Below are 22,698 nucleotides of genomic sequence, written 5' to 3'. Positions count from 1 at the left end.
ATTTCAGGAACTTGGGTGAGTATTTGAAATTACTTGTAAGCATCTATTCGCATGGCACTGTACCTAAAATTTGAAGTTAAACTTCGACAAAAATCCTCAAGTCCTTTAGGCAGCTTTTTGCAGGCACATTGAGCACACACATGGGAAAGAGGGCATGAGCACTTCACTATCACAACCCGAGGATAATTGGTTGTGATGAGCATCGACAAACTGTGACAACAGTCTATCGTGGAGTCAGTTGTGTCTGCACAAAAGCTGATCCAGTTCTATGAGTCAACGCCTTCCTTTTCCAGTGCTTGCAAACATTGACTTAGCTTGTCAAATACCCCATCTGCAGTACTATCTGAGCAAGAGAATATATCGAGAATATCAACTTTAGTCTTTAAACCACCATCAGCAAGAGTGTTACAAATCGCCTGCTGTTTAATCAGCAGACATGTTCGTGGTCTCATTCACAACTACATAAAGTAGTACTATTTCAACAAGCCCACTAGGTCTTCCCTGAAGTGCGGCCAAAGTGCTTGACGCACCACGTTTAACGCTTTTTGTTTGTCCAGAATTGTCTACTCAGCAGTTCTGGCTTTGGTAATGACTTTGCAACTTTGTGAGGTTGTCCTATGTTACGTCATTATGTAAGATGACTTTAGAATCAACGCAAAAAAGAAGAAGATTTTTGAATTGTGTAACACCTGATCTTGATACTTCCTTGTCATTGTTTTCTTATGTTTTGGAAGCTGCATCTTACTTGAAAAAACCCCTTCCAAATTAATTTCAGCTTACAAACCTGGTTTAGAAGGCTTAGAAACCCAATCAATAGCGGGAAATACTTTCGAAAAATATGTAGGCATACTTTTGACTATACGCTAACCATTGAAGGATTTCTACCATTGCTAAATCCAAACACCCCATAATAAGCTGTAGTTCTCACAAGACAGGTAATCGCCTTTAGGTCTCGATGGACCTTTGTCCTTCAAAAGAAGCAGTATCCCATCAGAAATAACATATACAGGGAAAGGATTAGGGGGTTCGATCATCCCCTTCTTCACTGAAATGTTTGTCCAACTCGTAAAAAAACCTAACAATCTTGCATATAAACAAATTTTTAATGCGTTTTTGAAGTTTTTTTGTATCCCCCTAAAAAAATAACCATGCCTGAAAAAAAAATCCTGGTTACGGCCCTAGCTATGACTTTGGATGGATCCAATCAAAATTTGGATTCCTAACCCCATTCATGTATGAGCGGTAAACCCAAAAAATGAAAGTTGCTGTATGTCACTGTATGTCTCTCTCTTTCTCACTGGGTGGAATAGATATTGGCAAAAAAAAACCTCCCCACTCCAAATAAAACAATCATCGAAAGTGAGTATAGAGCTAGGTCCGGATAGAAGACCAGGGAACATCACCCCAACCTCAGCTACTTTGTTGCCATCACATGGAGAAAATTCTTTGCTGAACCTATAAGCCCACCAAAAGGTGACTTATAACCAAGAGCCCCTGAAGCCTTTTCGAGTTGTCGTTGAAAGTAAATTAAAAGCGCGCCTTTTCTTCTAGTGAGCTTTATAAAGTTTTTACGCACCACAAAGTTAAACAAAAATGAATTAGTTGGCCAGTTTCTACTTATAATGGAAATAGGATCATCTTTCTAGGTTGAGATTATTACGACAAAATTGACAGGCTTTTTAGAATACTTCGTTTTTAGTGTCCAGGAAGGGATGTGTCCAGGAAAAGAAAGTGTCCAGGAAGTGGGGCTTATTCCTTATTATGTTTCAGCAGCCTTGATACACAGTAGCCTACCACTTCCTGTGTAAATAAGATAATTTCAATTTTAAATGTTCCAGCCATAATGAAAATTTCAAATTCTATTAAGTTTTGAGCAATAGTCCCCTTTTTTATAGCCAATTTTACCCCCTTAGCCAGGAAGGTAATTTTGAAGGGCTCTTCAGGCCTCTATTCCTAAACGCTAGTATGTTGACAATTTTTTTTTCTTATACGTTTGTACGAATCTCCTATAATCCGTTTGGTGAATTTTTGATAATCTACTCCCCCTCTCCCTGTACGCAAAATAATCTAATGTGTTTACCAGCTCCTTCTTGGTGGAATAGACCTACAAATTCTAAGGGTTTTCCATAGTTGCTTTGACGATTTCCATAATTCTCATAAAATTATCCCTTTTGGTGTTGCCAAAAAAAGCACTCGTTTCTTAAGAATAGCTTCATGCTTTCTTGCTCAAAACCAGGAATGTATGCAAAATGGTTGCTCTGGGCCACCCCTCCTCCTCCAGAAATCTTAAGTTTCCTTGGATTTCTGGGCACTTCTCATTCAAACTATCAAATAGATTTTGTTATTATTAAGCCCTTCGGTTTTTCCAATTATTTCTTTGTTCCCCCCCCCCCGCAGAAAAATATTATGCGCACGTGCCTGTCTGGAATCATCATTATTTGTATTATATCCAAGGGTTTTGTGAACTGTTACCTATAGTAATAACTTCAAACACTTTTTCTCACGATCCTGAGTCATGTCCTTATTTCAATTTTATATAACTGATTCAAAAAATTTCAGGTTTAAAGGATAAAAGGATTTACGATACAAGATTCATAAGGCTTATTAAAATTCTTTTATTGCCTTTACAACCGAAAAAAAGAAAAAATCTTAACCCTAATTCATCAATTTTTCTCTACTTTAAGCATTGCAAATAAGAACCTACAGCATTGAAGTGTACAAAAAAACATGGATCTATTCATCCCCTCTTTTATCCCTGCCGAGGGATCATATCCCCAAAGGAATTTCTCAACAAAAAGAAGTCTTTGACAATCTCGGCTATTTTGTCTCGTCAGACAATTGACCGTACGCTCTATCGCCGCACTATTGAGAAAGGTGAGGAAGCGAACAAAGCGGTTTATGAGGGTGAGGTAAGTGGTTTCTAAGAGTTGCTGAGGAGACAGTAATCGTCAAGAGAGTTGGATGTGCTGTCAAGGTGAAAAGGTTGCTGTGGAAACTGGGCTGGGAAATTTATTTTCTAGCGTACACACAAACACAAAAAAAAATAAAAAAAAAAATGCGAGAATTGAGATTTATTACATACGCATCTTTGTTTCTGTATATTAAATAAAAAAACACATTTTTTCAACTGAAAGTAAGGAGCAACATTGAAACTTAAAACGAACAGATATTATTATGTATATGAGGGGGTTCACCCCCTTGTCAATACCTCACTCTTTACGCTAAAGTTTGAATTTTGTTCCAATTCATTAAGAATGACCCCTGAATCACAAAGTCCGTCTAATTAGAATAAATAGCTCTTTTGTAAGTACTAAAAAGCTTTAGCGTGAAGAGCGAGGTATCAGACTAGGGGATGAACTCCCTTATATACGTAATGATTTCTGTTCATTTTAATTTTTAATGTTTCTCCTTTCTTTAATTTGAAAACAATTTTTTTCTTTACTTATTTTCTGATCGTTTTTAAATAAGGCTGGGAAATCAAGCACCCCTTTCATAGAAAATTCCCTCCGTCCATTAAAAACTTCCTCCATAAAAAGGTCATACCATGTAACTCCCTCCCCAGACCCTCCACCAGAAAAAATCCCCCTGAATACGTCTGTATAGGCTACTTCCCAATAACCTTCCCAATAGGCTACTTCAGTCATCCTGAAAGACATAGTTATTAGATTTTTTGACTATGCTGAATAAAATGGCTATCTCAAAATTTTGATCGGCTGACTTTGGGAAAAAAAGCGTGGGAGGAGGCCCAGCTGCCCTCCGATTTTTGGTCACTTAAAAAGAGCACTAAAACTTTTAGTTTCCGTTCGAATTCGCCCTCTTGCGGTATTCTAGGACCACTGTGTTGATACAAATAAGCACACATCCGTGATCTTTCTTCTGGCAAAAAATACAAAACTAAACATTTTTGCAGACAGGAGCTTGAAATCTCTACAGTAGTGTTCTCTGAGATACTGAATTTAATGGTGTGATTTTCATTAAGATTCTATTACTCTTAAGGGGTGTTTCCCCATATTTTCCAAAATAAGTCAAATTTTCTTAGGCTCGTAACTTTTGACGGGTGAAAGTTTCGGTTACTATTAAGCCGGGTCGCTCCCTACTAGCCGTAATTTTATTCTTACAACAGAAACCTATTCATATTTTCAAACATCTGTTTGAACAAAATGGCTGTGAGCCAACTATTGATCAATAATCAACTGAAGTCACACTAATAGTTAAATATTGGCACTAAATCAAACAGTTCGTGGTAACGAACTGTAGTAAGGAGCGACCCGGCTCAATAGTAACCAAAACTCTAAAAAATTGAAGTTTGATATCAATAGCTACATCAAAAGAATCGCATATTAATGCTGATTTTAAATATATAAGTTTCATCAAGTTTAGTCTTACCCATCAAAAGTTACGAGCCTGAGAAAATTTGCCTTATTTAGGAAAATAGGGGGAAACACCCCCTAAAAGTCTTAGGATCTTAACGAAAATCACACCATCAGATTCAACGTATCAGAGAACCCTACTGTAGCAGTTTCAAGCTCCTATCTACAAAAATGTGGAATTTTGTATTTTTTGCCAGAAGACAAATCACGGGTGCGTGTTTATTTGTTTTTTTGTTTTTTTGTTTTTTTTTTCTTTTCCCCAGGGGTCATCGCATCGACCAAGTGGTCCTAGAATGTCGCAAGAGGGCTCATTCTGACGGAAATGAAAAGTTCTAGTGCCCTTTTTAAGTGACCAAAGAAATTGGAGGGCATCTAGGCCCCCTCCCACGCTCATTTTTTTCCAAAAGTCAACGGATTAAAATTTTGAGATATCCATTTTGTTCAGCATAGTCGAAAACCATAATAACTATGTCTTTGGGGATGACTTACTCCCCCACAATCCCTGGGGGAGGGGCTGCAAGTTACAAACTTTGACCAGTGTTTAGATATAGTAATGGTTATTGGGAAGTGTACAGACGTTTTCAGGGGGATTTTATTTTGTTTGGGGGTGGGGCTGAGGAGAGGGGGCTATGTTGGAGGATCTTTCCTTGGAGGAATCTGTCATGGGGGAATAAAAATTCAATGAAAAGGGCGCAGGATTCTCTAGCATCACTGTAAGAAAACAATGAAAAATAAACATGAAAACGTTTTTTCAAATGAAAGGAAGAAGTAGTATTGAAACTTAAAACGAAAAGAGATTATTCCGCATATGACGGGTTCTAAGAATACTTTAGCATAAAGAGCGAGGTATTTAGGAGAAGATAAATACCTTGCTCTTTATGCTAAAGTATTTTTAGTAATTTCAACTATTTATTCTAACGCCTTTCTGATTCAGGGGTCATTCTTAAAGAATTGGGACAAAACTTACGATTTAGTGTAAAGAGCGAGGTATTAACGAGGGTACAAACCCCTTCGTATACATAATAAAAATATAAGGTTATGAAAGTTTGTTACGTAAGTTAATTCTTCAGTTACGTATATTTTTTACTAATAAAAACGGTCGTTAAAAATTAAAAGTTCTAGTCGCCTTTTTAAGTAACAAAAAAATTTGAGGGCAACTAGGCCTCCTTCTCCACCCCTTATTTCTCAAAATCGTCTGATCAAAACTAAGAGAAAGCCATTTAGCCAAAAAAAGAATTAATATATAAATTTCATTTTAATAATTTATGTGCGGAGAGCCAAAACCAAACATGCATTAGTTCAAAAACGTTCAGAAATTAAATAAAAAAAAACTAATTTTTTTAGCTGAAAGTAAGGAGCGACATTAAAACATAAAACGAACAGAAATTACTCAATGAAAAAATAAACATGGAAAAATTCTTTCATTTGAAAATAAGGAGTACCATTGAAACTTAAAACGAACAGAGGGGAGGGGACAACTCATTTCATATACGGAGTAAAATATAAAAAATATAAAATATAAAAATATAAATGTAAAAATATAAAATATAAAAAAAATATAAGGTTATGAAAGTTTGTTACGTAAGTTAATTCTTAAGTTACGTATATTTTTTACTAATAAAAACGTTCGTTAAAATTAAAAGTTCTAGTTGCCTTTTTAAGTAACCGAAAAATTGGAGGGCAACTAGGCCTCCTTCTCCACCCCTTATTTCTCAAAATCGTCTGATCAAAACTAAGAGAAAGGCATTTAGCCAAAAAAAGAATTAATATACAAATTTCATTTTAATAGTTTATGTGCGGAGAGCCAAAACCAAACATGCATTAATTCAAAAACGTTCAGAAATTAAATAAAAAAAACTAATTTTTTTAGCTGAAAGTAAGGAGCGACATTAAAACTTAAAACGAACAGAAATTACTCCGTATATGAAATGAGTTGTCCCCTCCGCAATCCCTCGCTCTTTACGCTAAAGTTTGACTCTGCCACAATTCTAATTTTTAAAACAATTTAAAGCTTTAGCGTAAAGAGCGAGGGATTGCGGAGGGGACAACTCATTTCATATACGGAGTAATTTCTGTTCGTTTTAAGTTTTAATGTCGCTCCTTACTTTCAGCTAAAAAAATTAGTTTTTTTTATTTAATGTCAAGGAAGATGGAAGTTGAAAAATCCAATGTCCTAATAATCGTAGAGAAGTCTCTTTTTTTCAGTATGCATTTCCTGGCAGGTTTTTTCTGTTTTATCCCACGTGTATGCGATCATGTCTGCTGTATGGAAACATTAGTTTTGGGATTGGGTAGCATATCGATTCTGAGACCTCAAAGGTTTAAAGAGAAAATTGTAATTTACATTGTTTTTTTTCGGTAAAATATAAAAGTAAACTATCTGACAGTGCATGACAAAAATGTAAAAAACCTCCAGTTTTTTGATGATAAGATGAACACACTTTAGATAAAAATGACTGGTACTCAGGGGACATATTCATGAACCAAAACATTGACAATCCTGGTTTCAGGTACTTGTTCATGGACACCGGCAGGGGGGTCATGGCCCCTGAAAATTTGGGACTATAAAGTAATTATAAGGAAACCAAAGGAAAAAGAGCAGAATAGGGAAAAACCATGGGAAAAGTGTGTGTTGCCCCATTGTTGGCTGCCTTCCAATGAATTTTGACCCTTAAAAAGGAAAATTTAAGTTAACATTTGTGACTGAGTAATCCCTTTCCAGTTTTCTACAAACATTCTTTCTATATGAATTGGTTGGAGTACCACAAGAAACGTCAATTTCTTCATAGTAATGAATGGTAAGTAAATAAAGATCCTTGTCAATAACAAATGTGTAAGAGCCTAACTACTGATAACATTCAATCAAAGAATCAGCTTTTTGATGATCCTAAATAGATATTTGTTTGTTAGTAATTAGTGCGGCTATTAGTACACAAGACGATTCGTATAATTATAAAAAAAAACAGGAAAACAACTTAATACGGGGCAATTTCTGAAAAAATATGCCGTCAACTTTTGCTTGCATTGCAAGAGTACCCAAGAGCTGATATATGAAGCCACTATCATCAGAAATATTTCTCCTGAACAGGATGCTGGGAATTTTCATATTTTTCCCCTGAACGGATACGTTTTTTTGGTTCCCAGGAGTGATTGTATTTATCTAGTTGTCACTTTGAAAAATATATAATTTTCTACAGTTATGAAGCAAATATATTGGTTTTGGTATTCAGCATTAGATTAAAAATATTGAATCAAAATTTTTTATCGGATTTTCTTAATTTTAGTTTTAATGTTTTACTTTGAACAAACTACTTTGATAGTGCGTTACTTTTTATAAGCAATTAAGTCTAAAGGCATTAAATATTTTGGTGTTTGATAACCAAGTTCAAAACTGTCGATATTGTCAAAAAACATTCGTCCAACAATTTTGGCATTGCTCAAGAGAACTCAAGAGAACAAGAGAACTGAATGCTGGGAGTTTATATCTTAGTTTTGTAAGTAGGCTATTGTTTTGTGTATGTTTTGTCATTAAAAACTTTTTTTTAGTTTTATATACTTTATTATAATTGAAATACTTTTTCCATTGCCTTTAGAAAAATGTTTTTCTCTAAGCTTCATCAAATAAAAAAAAAAAACAAGTTTTTTTACACTTACAACGAACAGAAATTCTTACGTACATGAGGGGGGTTACTCTCCCCTCAAAACCTTGCTCTTCACGTTAGAGTTTTTCAGCAATTAAAATTTAAACTTTAGTGTAAGGAGCGAGGTTTTGAGGAGGGGGCAACCCCCTCGTATACGTAATAGTTTCTGTTCGTCTTAAGTTTTGAAGTTGCTCCTTACTTTCAGTTGAAAAAATTTGTTTTATTGAAGTCTATTTTCTGGTAGTTTTTCAAATAAAGCCAGAATACCTGGCTCCACCTCCACGGGAGATCCCCCTCCCCACAGAAATATCCTTTGGGCAATTCAATCCTGGTGAAAATATACCCTGGACAATTATTTTTGACATCTCCACGCCTAAAATTGAATTGGTACAGAGAAAGCAAGACATATAAAGAAAGTTCGTATAAGAATTCTGGCAAATTCACCCAGTCTAAAACTTCCCCTAAAAATTTCACCCCCAGGAAACTTTGCTCTCCATGAAAAATTCTCTCCGTGCAAAATGCTCTTAGCAGAAAATTCGTTCTCACCTCCCTACCCGAAAAATGTATGCATACTTCTCATTAGCAAATAAAACAATGGGAAAATTTCATAACTTAAAAACCTTTCCCCAGGGACTATAGGGGGGTCATTTTATCTCTAAAAACATGGAAATTGGGTCTTTCAATTGTGCTGAAGAAAAAGCTATCTCAAAATACTGATCAGACGATTTTGGGAAAAAAGTGGTGTGGGAAGGGGTCTAGCTACCCCCAATTTCTTTGCAACTTAAAAACACCACTATTATTTTTCATTTCCGTTATAATGAGCCCTCTCTCGAAGTGTCAGGTCCACTGGGTTCATACGATCAACCCTGGAAAAAAGAAGAAGACATAAACAAATAAACACGCATCCGTGATCTTTCTTTTGGCAAAAATACAAAATTCCACATTTTTGCATATATGAGCTTGAAATCTCTAAAGTAGGGTTCTTTGATACATTGAATCTGATGGTGTGATTTTCATTAAAATTTTGTAATTGGAGGGGGTCTTTCCCCCTTTTTCGAGAATCAGACAGATTTTCTCAGGCTCGTAGCTTTTGATGGGTAAGACTAAACATAATGAAACTTATATATTTGGAATCAGCATTATAACTCAATTCTTTGATATATCTATTGGCATCAAAATTCAGTTTTTTAAAGTTTCGATTACTATTGAGCCGGGTCGATCCTTACAATTCATTACCACGAACTGTTTGATCACCCATCAAATTCCAAACAGATATCATTGAAATATCGATCTATTTTTCTGCGTTACCAAAAGTATTGTATTCATAACATTTTACAATTTAATGAAATGTAGTTAAACAAATAGAAAAAAAATTCAACTAAAGTAAGGAGCAAGTTTAAAACTTAAAATAAATACAAATTGCTCTGTAGAGGCTGTCCCCTTCTCAACGCCTTCCTCATTAAACAAAAGTTTTTAGTGCTTTGAAAAATCTTTTTTTTCAATTGTAAATTTTCTTTAAAAATTTGGAAGAGCCAAACTTCAGAGTAAGGAGCTAAGGAGGAGACAGTCCCCTTCATATAAATAACAATCAAATATGTTTTAAATCTTCTCCTTGCTTTCATTCTTTTTTTTTTAATTTCTGACTGTTCTCCAAATCATACCCAGGCCTAACCGAGATATAACTTGAGGTACCGGTACCTTAAATCCCTGGTTAATTCTTTTTAAAATGTGTAAAAAATAATTGTGCACTGATTAGTACCGTACTACATTTAAATTTGCAATTTCTATTTTGGATAAAATTCCAATATACTTAAAAAATTAGTAGTGATTTCTATTATTTCTAATAATATTTCTAATTTCATTACAAATAAAGCGAATCAACTTGGTAAAATGTAGTATTTCCTCCGTGTGACATTGCTTCTTTTGCAATTAGGAAGCCTAAAATACAGTTATTGATACTTTTAAATAAATTACCTCATCAGAATTTTAAATTGATTGCAAATTCGTCCTCTTCGGAGTAAAGTCGTAGTTTGGTGCCCTAAAATAACAAGAAAAAAAAAGACTTTACCCTGACGCAATCTGTATGGTCTCTTAAAAAAGAGGTTTAGATTTACGTTTGAATGAGCTCCTTCCCAATTATCCTGGACCTTCTGTTTGATACAATCGCCCCTGAGAAAAAAAAATAAAACAAAACAAGTTTCCTCAGATTTTCGGTTTTGGGGCGGTAACAATAAACTGAAAGAATTCTATATATTCAGAATCAACATAAAAAACCAATACTGGCGGTATGGCGGAATTATCATGATAATTCTATATTTAGTTTTGGTGAATATTGGTCGAAATCACTTTTTACTTCCATCTTTTTAATCACAAACTAATTGATAAGATTTTCTTGTGATGAAAATTTTTTGAATCTGTTCATTTTGTTTAGTTGAATAGGAGCATAAAAAGAAATAGGGTCAATTTGACAGCTGGAAAGTAAGTCTAAATTTTAATTTTCTTTCGCTATTCTAGTTTTTAATGTCTAAATATATAAGGGATTTAAGTTCGAGGGGGACAATTGTCCTGTTTTAAAAGAGGTACATTTTACATAGCCTTCTGTAAACTATTCTATGGCGTAGAAAATTGCATAAAGACAAGTAAACATCTGTTATAATCTACGGAAGCAAAATGATTTATCCCTTTGTCAGGAATCCTTGTCTCTTAAAATTTACTGTATTTTGTTTCATTTTGCATACAATTTAATTGCTCTTTTTGTTTGAGAGTTTTTTCCCAAAAGTGTTTAAAAATAAACTTATTCCTACAAAAAACACTCCTGAAATACATTTCCTGTCACCCGTTTGGTCTCCTCTGAGAAATTTTCTACCGGCGCCCTTGTACTTGTAATATAACATCACTTGATTGTTTTCAGATCAGAGGTTCGCTGCCAGTTATAAAGACTCACTAATAATATAAAGTAAATGTCATTGGATAACATATTAGATAAAATTTGAACTAGCGAAATTATTTATTGAATATTTGCATTAGCTGCATTTGTTTCCGGTAATAGTGAAGTTGGAGTGTCCTTAAATTTTGACTAATCTATTCAGCTTTTAATTTTGAAGGAATAGAACTCCTGCAAATCGCGATTTTTCCTAAATAATGGTCATTAGCAAACTAATCTATATCATTACAACTAATGCCGCCATATTAAAAAAAAGTAAACAATATTGAACACAAAAAAACTAATTACGGGATAGTGTAAAATCTTCGGATTTTTTGGCGCCAATGCCCACAAATCATCTTCACATTCCGTACGTGTCTAATAGAGGAAATTCCTGTCCAAAAGGGAAATTGTGAGAAAGACATAAAATTCTAAAGAAGAAAAACAGGTTTTACCTCAAAACCTGCACCAAATTTGTGGGGATAGGGATTTTTGTTCATCAGGCCTCACGCAAAGAATATACTAACATATTTAGCTTTTAGTTACGAAGAATTAAGGCACCTAGGAGGTGCCTTATAGGCAACTCCTAGCCGTCCTATTTTGAACCACCCTAGTCGAGTGGTTAGCACGCTAGACTTGAGACCCCTTGTCCGTGTGGACAGGGGGTTCGAGTCCTGATGTCACTGGTTATTTGGTTTGAACAGGGGGTCAGTGGTGTGACTCTGTAAGATCAGTTAGAGTCGACCCAGTTCTAAACGGGTACCTGGAGAAGTCTGGGGAATATAAACAGGAAGGGTTTACGAAAACACAGGATGGCTGACCCTCAGCCCCCCCCCCACTGTACTTCCTCACTGAAGAGCCATGACACGAAGACTAGCACCACCGGTAGAGACTTTAAAATCCGATGCCGCATTTTTTGCCTTGTTTTATAAGGCACCAAGTTTATTGCGTCTTATGTTAATCGGAGTCGACTTAAATAAGAAAGAGAAAAAACATGGTTTTGACACAAAACCATAGGCACGGGCCGAACACGTGCTACACCACCTCAAAAAACCAGAATAAGACCTTTCCTGCCAACCTTTGATTCTTATTCGCTGATGTACCTTGTAAAAATGTATTGCTGTCTTGGGTGTAAAGGTTAATCGTAAAAGATGATTAACACGGGGTCGCAATTTAACTTTTCTATCTTACCTTTGAAATAGAGCCTCATCGGCCTTATGCTAGTGACAAGGTCGGGAATGTCATTAAAGGGGGCCAGAATATTCATTTAAACATGTGTAATTTCGTATGGTATTCAATTGTAAGCAAGAAAACAACTGTTAAATTTAGGGCTAGCATTTTCGAGTGCAAAGTGCTGACCTGAAAAGATACATTTTGAAAAAGGGGCCCCAATTGCCAGCGAGGCGGGGGGGGGGGGGGGAATTGCCTCTTATATTTTGAGAAATATATGTTTTCAATAATAGTTGAATTAATCGAAAAAGCAAAAATGACCCACCTCCTAGATTCCGAGCACTACTTTCGTTGATCAAAAGATCGGAATAATCCCTGCCCCCCCCTAAATTTACATAAGTTGGTGCAACTGCTTTGAATTTGGGACTTTTAATGTAGACACTTTATTGTCAATACCTATCTGGGGTATCTGGAAAATGTATATAGGGCATTTTGGATATTCAGGGTGTGTCTTAAATCTTTAGCAAGTCATACCTGCACAGGATCATTGCCTGGATTAAATTTGGACTCTTATCCAGCCAGGCCTGGATCGAAAAGGTGCAGGGCCCGACTGGTTTTTCTTGCGAGGCCCTCTCCGTAATTCATATATTTAAATAAAATATACCTGCATAGTACTTTACGTACGTAAAGTAGTTTACATAGTGCAAAATCTTTCTGATATAGGATCATCCCGATGAAATACGGGTATCATTTTCCTATTTTATAAAGCATGTATTCTATAATAATAAACATATTAATAAATCTCATCCAGCAATACATACTTGAAATAAATATATTGTTAATTATTTGAATAATTGATAATTTATCCCTTATCGTCGAATACTGTTATCTTTAAATTTCAAAACCATTAATTTAAATTTCAAAACGTTAATTTTTGATGGTAAGGCGAGGCCCGATTGGGCCCAATCGCTCCAATCACCCTTTATCTGTCCTTGTATTCAGCCATTATTTCTTAATTACACAATTGGCTAAATTTCCAGGTTTTAGGGGATCCTGAGATTCTTATAACCCTCCTCTCTAGCTACATTAATACATTCTTAAATAGAAATATAGTTGCTTTTTAACTTAAGATATTTCCATTAATTTCCTCGCTGAGTTTTTTTATATTTCACTGTCTTAATGAACAATTCCATTATTAAAGTTTTATTTTACCTAAAATGCAAATGAGGAGTAAGAAATTGTTTAATTACGGGCCGAAGGAGTTTTCTGTCATTTCTGTTTATTTTGTATGTCTTTTTAACATAACATCCTATTAATCTGATGTATCTATGAATATATACTCCTCCCCCAAATCTTACGAACATACATCCCCACAATGATTTTTAAGTACATGCGTGTCTGACTGAGGGTTTATAGTCCTTATAAATTGTTGTTCATTGACATGTTTCTTTGAATTTTATATTTAGCTTTTTAATATGTTTCTCCCTCACAGACGATCGCTTATATTGAATAATACTTAAAAAAATTTTTGGAGTGGACGGAGGTGTAAATAGGATAAAAATTACAAAAATGGTAATAATTACTGCAAAGTATCCACCTCTAATGTGGAATTTCCATTGATAAAGATTGAACTATTTTGGATGATTATGCATGTTTACATTTTGCAAACATGTTACATGTTACATGTTTACATTTTGCATGTTTACATTTTGCAAACATGTTACATGTTTACATTTTATGCATTTTTACATTTCTGTCTTCTAAAGCTTTGCTGCCCTCTACGCTTTTTTCTGTTTTTACTTCACTCGTTATATTTGTTAAAATGCAAGGCCATATCCAGGATTTTCGATGGGGCTATAAAAAAGAGCATCAAAAATTTGTTTATATGCATTTTTGTTATGCTTTTATAAGTCGGACAAACACTCGGGGAGAGGGGCGTCCAAACCCCCTAACCTCTTCCCTAGATACTACCGTGGTAAATTAGTGCTATTACTAGAGATACCAGAAACTAAAAGTGCGAACCACATGGCTAATTATAATAATTTTAAATTATTTATTTATAATAATAAACACTTTTTTTTTCTTTTTTTTTGTATGGCCTTAGTACAAACATCATATAGCAAAGATGATACTTAGTTATTGTTTTGGTGTAGAATATGAAAATAGCCAACCACTCAGGGGCGTAGGGGGGCTTGGTGCCTACCACCTGCAAGTCCTAAACTTTGATGATTTTCTAGGCACATCTTAGTAAATCTATCAAATGATTTTGTTTTATTACTGTCCCTATCTATGGAAATAATTAAATAATTCTTTCGTTTTTGGCAGACAATCTTTCTTCTTGTTGTAATTTTTCTTTCTATATTTGCAGCTATGATTAAACATCTTATATATAAGGAAAGTCATTTTACGGCAAAGTGATAATATAGTTCACAGTGACAAATGGAAAACACTGTTACTTTCTAACAAATCTTTATTCTTTACTATTTACTATTAATATTTTATTATTAATAATAATATTATTTAATAATAATATTTTATTATTTACACAAAATAAGAGCAAAATAAGTACGGGAATACACTATCAAATATACAAAAAAAAAAGAAAAAAAATTCTCTTCCCATAATTTTCAAGATTTGTACGGTTTCCTCTATGTTTTAGACAAGGCCGTATTCATTATTTTTTTGGGTTGGGGGGTGGTTTATAAAATTGTTTGTTTTTTCTGGCGAGGGGGTACACAAATTTTTTTTAAAAAGCATAAAAAACTTGTCTATATTCATTTTTATTATGTTTTTACGAGTCGGAAAAACATCTCGGAGAGGGGGGGGGGGTCAAACCCTCTAACCCACCGGATAAAGTCTTGATTGTTCACACGTTTTTATATGAATAAAAATATTTTTTATTATTTTTATTTTTGCGATTTTACAAATTTGAGTATCCATCGAAAACTAATTGTTTTCTTGCGCAATCACACGACTCAACTGAGAGTATATATATATATATATATATATATATATATATATATATATATATATATATATATATATATATATATATATGTATATATATATATATATATGTGTGTATATATATGTATATATATATATATATATATATATATATATATATATATATATATATATATATATATATATATATATATATATATATATATATATATATATATATATATATATATATATATATATATATATATATATATATATATATATATATATATATATATATATATATATATATATATATATATATATATATATATATATATATATATATATATATATATATATATATATATATATATGTATATATATGCATATTTCGAAATAACTTTTCTATATGCAGCATACATATTTGTCGTCTTATCCACGAAGGATTCTAATTTTCCGTAAACACAAGAATGTTGTTTTATCACTTCCTAGATTCATATTGACGCACATTTCTTCAAATTGGGCGGTCTTTTATAGAGCTTACTCGAATCTGCATATATAAAAAAAGGCAATAAATAGCTATTTTCCTAAGACAATGAGTGTTTTAATAAAGATTTCTGATCAGGATTCGGCTCAAATATGTCTTATCGCCCTAAGGGCAAACTTTCCAGCGGAGCAGTCGTACTCAACGATTGGTTTCCACCAATAGGATTAGAAGTCATGGCCCTTCCCCCTGGAAGCTCCAGGCCACGACCCGCAAGACATTCTGAAACACTGCGCAATCTTCTTCGGCAGTTGGTGTCACAACCTTCGGAGTAAAGGACAGAGAAACTGTGAACTCGAGGTCCTGACCTCTTTTGTTCGTGTGACTTTAAGGTGAAATTGATGTAAACATTGCCACGCTGGGTGAATTTAATTCGTATCACACCCCGTATTCAACGGGGACAACAAATACGATATCACTACCCATTGGGGGTCTCCAAACTGCTTCTATGGCTTTGGTCGCCACATCCATGCCGCCCTTGACTGTGAGTGGTATCGGTTCACATATACAAACACAGCTATGGAGAGACCCTTCAGTAAATACTTCGCCTGGGTTGTCAAATGGGTATGGAACAGATCTTGTGGGATCAGAACTGGGGTCGACGGCCCAACCCCCAACTCCCGTATCCCAGTCGTCGTCCCCGACGGAGTCGCAAAATAAGGACAGTGCTAACGTTGAATGTGTTGTATGTGGTGATAAATCTAGTGGAAAACATTATGGACAGTTTACTTGTGAAGGTAAGCTCATACTGACAATATTTCTAATGTAGACGTTCTGCACTATGCTGCCTTGGAACGAAAATAAATGTATAGTAGTTTACCCCTCCCCTACTGTAAATTAAAGCTTGTCTGAAATCTTTTAAGATTGAATTGTCTAGGTAGTCTAAAGTGGTGCAAAGTAGGATGCTTGGACCATATACCCATTAATAGTCCACGCAGCTCGCTCTTAGTATGATTTCTTTTTCAGTGACTGATACTTTTGTTTGTGATTCAATAAGATTAACGAGCACATATTTGCTTCCTTGTTCTTCATTTTTTGAACAATATTTTTATTGGGTTATTTGGGTAGATGGATTTACAGCCCCAATTTTTGTCCTGGGAAGGTCTTTAAATGTATCTACCTCCAACCCGCCCTTCTCCAAAGGGTACCGAATTTCGATCTATGGGATGGCTAAGAAAGAGACATACCTGGAAATCAGAATTTCATCTTGAATCCAAATATAGTATTCATTTGCAACGTAAATGAACTTCACCCCTAAAGTATACTTTGAGTTGTATGTATGCACTGGGTTTTCCATTGGTCACTCTTTTCTTCCGATTCATCTAAAAGTTTGTCGAAATAATGGAAAATATATTGCATATAGACAATTCAAGGTATAATTTGCACACCAGGGGGTGGGTGGAGGGGTGAAGTTCCGAGGCAAATGAATGTTGTGCTTCCATTTCAGGATGAAAATTGGATTCTAGAAGTATACATATTTTTTCAGCTATCTCATTAGTGAGTTAATAAGAAAATGTATACAAAAGAGGTCATATCAAACTGTTTTGAGCCTCATTCTTTCGCTGAGCCCTGATTTATAAGGTTTTGATGATTTTTTAACATGTCTTAAAGTTAAATAGAGTCCTAATATGGGTTAAAATTTAACCCTTGTATTTGGAATTGTTCTAAGCCTATAGTAGAGAAAACCAGACTTAAACCAAAGCTAAAGAGAAAAAAATGTTTGTAAAAAAATTTACTCAAATTAAAAATTCATAAAGTTTCGTAAATTGTTCTTATCAAAATTAAGACGGCCAATAATCCCCAACGGTATTTTAGGCAATTTTCTGCCCCCCCCCCCAAAATAAAATTCGTCTTACGTGCCCTGGTAGGTTAAGACAAATTGACCTAATTCAACTGCTTTCTGAGATAGCAAAAAGTTCATCATCTACTATTTTATCCAAGTAATCACTACCTTGTTCTTCCAACTTTTAAAAAATGTTAAAAATTGACCTAATTCAACTGCTTTCTGAGATAGCAAAAAGTTCATCATCTACTATTTTATCACTACCTTGTTCTTCCAACTTTTAAAAAATGTTAAAAATTACTTTTTTATATAATAGACTTTGCGATGTTAGCCAACTTAAATATTTTGCTATTGTCTAGGTCTTTTCATCTTATTGTCTATTTTCTAGATCTTAAAATGGAATATTATCCATCAGTAAATAAATGACAATAATTATGCGTTTACTTGAGTTATTCCATTAAATGTTAATGTGTCAATTGTGTAGAGGTTGAACAATAAATTTAAGGAAAGGGGTTGACAGTATTCCAGTCGTTCATTGTTGCTGTTTGACTAAACCATAGGGTGGATCAAATTGTTGACAAGCAACACTAAGTCATGAGCATTTCAATTAAACTTCATTTAAGCCTGAACCAGTGCCGTTGCGTGTGAGGGGGGACGCCACCCTAATGTGATTGGTTTACGCCACGGTTTTTTCAAGTCCGCCAAAATTTTTTGTTTGGTTAAATAAAGACCACGAAAATACTGACATGTTATCTAAAGAAATCTCGAACTTGGCCGGCAAAGGTTTTACCGACTGATGCCGTGAATTTACAGATTGTGCCACAATTTTCCATTTGGTTAAATAAAGAGCATGAAAATAGTGACATGACATGCACCGAAATCTCAATCTCGGTCAGTAAATGCAGCGGTTTTATTGACTCGTGCAATGATTTTACATATCGTTTAAAAATGGACACATTGATAAAACAAAAAAGAACAATCGGTAAAAACGACCAGACAGTCCGCAAAATTCCTCGAATCCCCCAAACATTTTGGCTAGTAACGACCTTGGCTTGAACTAATGGGGCGAAATTGAATCACTAATGGGGAGAAAGTAGAGTAACTTCGCTGATACTTAGGACGGTTCTCATTTATCCAGAGTATTCATTTTAGCTTATGCTCTTTTTAAATTTATTTATTCAGTTTTAACCAAAACAGGTTGAAAGAATCACTAATCACTAATTGAATCACTAATGGGGAGAAAGTAGAGTAACTTCGCTGATACTTAGGACGGTTCTCATTTATCCAGAGTATTCATTTTAGCTTATGCTCTTTTTAAATTTATTTATTCAGTTTTAACCAAAACAGGTTGAAAGAATCACTAATCACTAATTGAATCACTAATGGGGCGAAAGTAGAGTAACTTCGCTGATACTTAGGACGGTTCTCATTTATCCAGAGTTGGAATTTCGCTGCTGTAAAATAGCAGACGCAATGTCCCGTGTTTGTGTTGTACTTCTATCATTAATATCAGGGCTTAAATATATTTTTTTAATTATTAGGCCCTCTCCCTAATATCTTAGCTGTGTATGTTCACCCTTCTTCTTATCGCGTCTGTTAAATTTAGTTAATCATGGCTACTTCTTTACCCTAGTAAAGACGAACTTTACCCCATAATAACCGAAAACTTAAAAACCCGTTTTGAAAAACGAACTGTCAAATGGTGAGGAATTGTCTTTTGAAGTTAATTCAGGAATGGTAGCTATTATTTCGGCTAATCTTAATGGTAAAAGTCCGTTGTGAAAACGAATGTATGGGAATTTCGAAATGATCAAACAGCTCGTGGTAACGAACTGTAGTAAGGAGCGACCCGGCTCAATAGTAACTGAAACTCTAAAAAATTGAATTTTGATACCAATAGTTATATCAAAAGAATCGCATTTTAATGCTGATTTTAAATATATAAGTTTCACCAAGTTTAGTGTTACCCATCAAAAGCTACGAGCCTGAGAAAATATACCTTATTTAAGAAAATAGGAGGAACACCCCTTAAAAGTGATAAAATCTTAACAAAAATCACAACATCAGATTCAGCGTATCAGAGAACCCTACAGTACAAGTTTTAAGCTCCTATCTACAAAAATGTGGATTTTTGCATTTTTTGCCCCAAGGTAGATCACTGATGCGTGTTTATTTGTTTGTTTATTTTTTCCCCCAGGGGTTATCGTATTGACCCAGTGGTCCTAGAATGTCGCGAGAGGGCTCATTATGACGGAAATTAAAAGTTCTAGTGCCATTTTTAAGCGGCAAATTAATTTGAGGGCACCTAGGCCCCCTCCCATGCTCATTTTTTCCTAAAGTCACCGGATAAAAATTCTGAAATAGTGATTTTATTCAGCATAGTCGAAAAACCTAATAACTTAATGTCTTTATTGACATAATGTCTTGTCATAATCTAATAACTTAATGTCTTTGGGGACGACTTACTCTCCCAAAGTTCCCGTAGGACGGGCCGCAAGATACAGGAGGACATAGGAGGGGTTTATCTCCTCCTAATACCTCGCTCTTTACGCTAAAGTATCTTTAGTAATGTCAACTACTTATTTACGGCCTTTGTGATTCAGGGGTCATTCTTAAGGAATTGGGACAAAATTCAAGTTTTAGTGTAAAGTCGAGGTATTGACGAGGGGGGAACCCCCTCATATATGTAGTAAAAACATACGAATATAGAAGTTTGTTACTTCGGTTAATTCGTAAGTTACGTATATTTTTACTAATAAAAATGTTTCTAAAAAATTAAAAGTTCTAGTTGCCTTTTTAAGTAACCAAAAAATTGGAAGGTATTAGGCCTCCTCCCCCGCTTCTTTTTTTCTCAAAATCGTCCGATCAAAACTATGAAAGTTTTTTACTGTTTTAAAAAGTAGAGCTGAGAGAAAGAGTCAAACTTTAGCGTAAAGAGCGGTGCGTTGAGGAGGGAATAGCCCCTTTCATATACGGAATAATTTCTGTTCGTTTTAAGTTTTAATATCGCTCTTTACTTTCAGTTCAAAAAGCTTGTTTTTTTATTTAATAACCTGATAAAAGCAGCCTTTTCAAGCTGGTTTGCCCTGGTGATATAGCGTAGGAAACACCTGACGCAAGGAGATGTTGATATTCTCCCCTTTGGAGACCACTGAGCATCAATTACAAACGGGGTAAACACCAGTATAGCGCCGTTTCCTGATCTTTGAAAGCTGTTGAGCTTGGTTAATGAAAAACTCAAAAAATGGTTTTACAGCCCAAAGGATTTTTTTTCTCGACAGATTCACAGGCTGGTGTTCTGGCGACCCATTTTTTTCCTGTACATATCTCTATATAGATACATTTAAATCAAGTGCAGAAAAAATAATTGAAACTGCAACTTAATTAACTGTGCCTAAGGCAAAAGGAGAGAAAAAAGTGGATGGGCATAATTTAGGAATATTTTGTTTGTGTATCTGTTCTTCTTTTTTTTAATAAAACCTTTTCTTTTGGTAGAACTTGGAAGGGGTGTAAGCCATGAACGAACTTATATTCGATTGAGTGAGGCTTGGGCCTGAGTCCCGTCTGTTGATCTAATTAAGCCGGGATGCCCTTATGTGGTTTATTTGTACCATAATGTCTAATAATTTGCATCCATTTTTATATATTGAAACTTGATTTTTATTCTTTCTCTCTATTTGTCAGGTTTTTATTTATTTAAACTTGGTGACCTTAAGAGGGGGGCGTACTAGGCCATATGTTGCCTTATTCCTGTCTTTTTCTGATCTGATTTGACTCTTTTGTTTTCGAGTAGTACATTTTTCAGCACATTGCAATTTCAATTTTTTGATAAAACTTCAGAAAGGTAAATTAGTAGAAAATATTTCATATTTAGAGCGACCACATCATGGCCCAAGGGTTCCTGGAGCATGTGATTTATTTAACGGTTCTGCAACTTTAAAAGATTTGGCAGCAGTACTAAATACTGGGTATAAGATAGCCCAGCCTAAAAAGCTAAAGTGTGCCGAAGAACACAATTTTTGAAGTGAATTCCTGCATTGCCATTTTTCGAAAGGATTCGGAGCGAAAATATAATGAGTTCAAGAATTCATTGTTTTCAGTGATTTATCAAAAAGATTAAAATGATAAAGGTTTACATTTAAATTCTGCTGTAAAAATAACTCCTGATAATAGTTGCCCCCCCCCCGGGAAATTGTTCTCTGTGGGGCTCTTGCATGATGGCAGATCATTCTTGTGTTTAGTTCATTTTAATTTTTTTTCTATTTCCTTTTGCTGTTTCTTATGTTTCATTTGGACAATTTTTCTTCTTTGTGGTGATTTTGACTATAAAATCTACGACAAATACGTACCATTGCGTATATTGTTATTGCTAAAAGTAACCATTTTTCATAACTTATGGCTAATAGCAATAAATAAATCGTTAGTGTTATAAACATGTCAAAAGCCATATGGAAAACCGCAAGTTTTAATGACAATATATATTTCATGGCTCACAATCCGTAGTTTTTTTTTTTGTTTTTTTTTTTCAGTATTCTTCAAAAAAATGAATAATGACTGTCACAATGTGACTCTGTTGACAATATGATAAGGAAATCATTATATAAAATAGTAATAGTTAAATAATTCTATGAACTATGCGAATCAAAGTCGGTGTAAAATCATACTTTAATCCATTAAAAATTGCAAAACACCAGGTTTCCTAATCTGGGCAGCAATAATGGGATTACAAACTAGATCTTCTTGTATGTGAATTATGCCGAGACATGGGCACAAGAATCAGGATAAGTGGTACAGAGCTATATGCCCCAGTGACAGAGAGAGTTGTATGGATCTATTTTGCTTCTTGAAAGAGTACAACTCTAAAACACAAAATATAAAAGGTGAATGAAAGGGTTAGAATGTCGCTCAAAAACTTTCATGTGTGCTTGCCGGAATATCTTAATGAACTTGTTAAATTTGCACATTTAAAGTGTTCTTCTGGAAATGTTTTTGTTTCACGAGCACTTTGTATCGTCTTCATAATGTCTTCCAGTCAAGTTGAAGTATGCATATCCAGTTCATGTAGTGTAGGCTACAGAGCTGTACCTTAGATCTCGATGTGAGAAGTAGAAGACGAGACAGAGAGTGTGACTGGTTTCCTTCTCAGCAAAGCATAACTACGAAAGAACGCACATAATCCACAAATAAAAGAAACATTTGAAAATTAGAGATGCTGAAGGGGGTAGACAGAGTTCGAAAGCCTCCTTTTATACCAGCGTGAATATTTCAATGCATATGTAAATTGTTTGAACGTTTTCAGATTTTTTTTTTCTGAATAT

The 22,698-nt window shown here is 34.5% G+C and overlaps 1 protein-coding gene across 3 annotated transcripts in view; it reads left to right on the top strand.

Moving 5' to 3' along the window:
* Positions 1 to 22,698, top strand: part of LOC136039759 (steroid receptor seven-up, isoforms B/C-like) — a 126,125-nt gene that overhangs the window by 45,089 nt on the left and 58,338 nt on the right. The window contains exon 1 of one of the 3 annotated variants that reach the window (XM_065723613.1): positions 15,665 to 16,334. The exons of 1 other annotated variant lie outside the window; for it this stretch is intronic. In XM_065723613.1, the coding sequence (XP_065579685.1) occupies positions 16,046 to 16,334 (289 nt within the window). In that variant the 5' untranslated portion in view covers positions 15,665 to 16,045. Of the gene's footprint in view, positions 1 to 15,664; positions 16,335 to 22,698 lie in introns of those variants that run through there. One more of the 3 variants, XM_065723614.1, reaches the window with a different exon arrangement.

The sequence above is a fragment of the Artemia franciscana genome, chromosome 20 (genome assembly GCF_032884065.1).
Source record: "Artemia franciscana chromosome 20, ASM3288406v1, whole genome shotgun sequence".
Taxonomy (NCBI): Eukaryota; Metazoa; Arthropoda; class Branchiopoda; order Anostraca; family Artemiidae; genus Artemia; species Artemia franciscana.
Note: the sequence above shows the minus strand (reverse complement) of the source record. Positions and strands in the feature narration are given on the sequence as shown.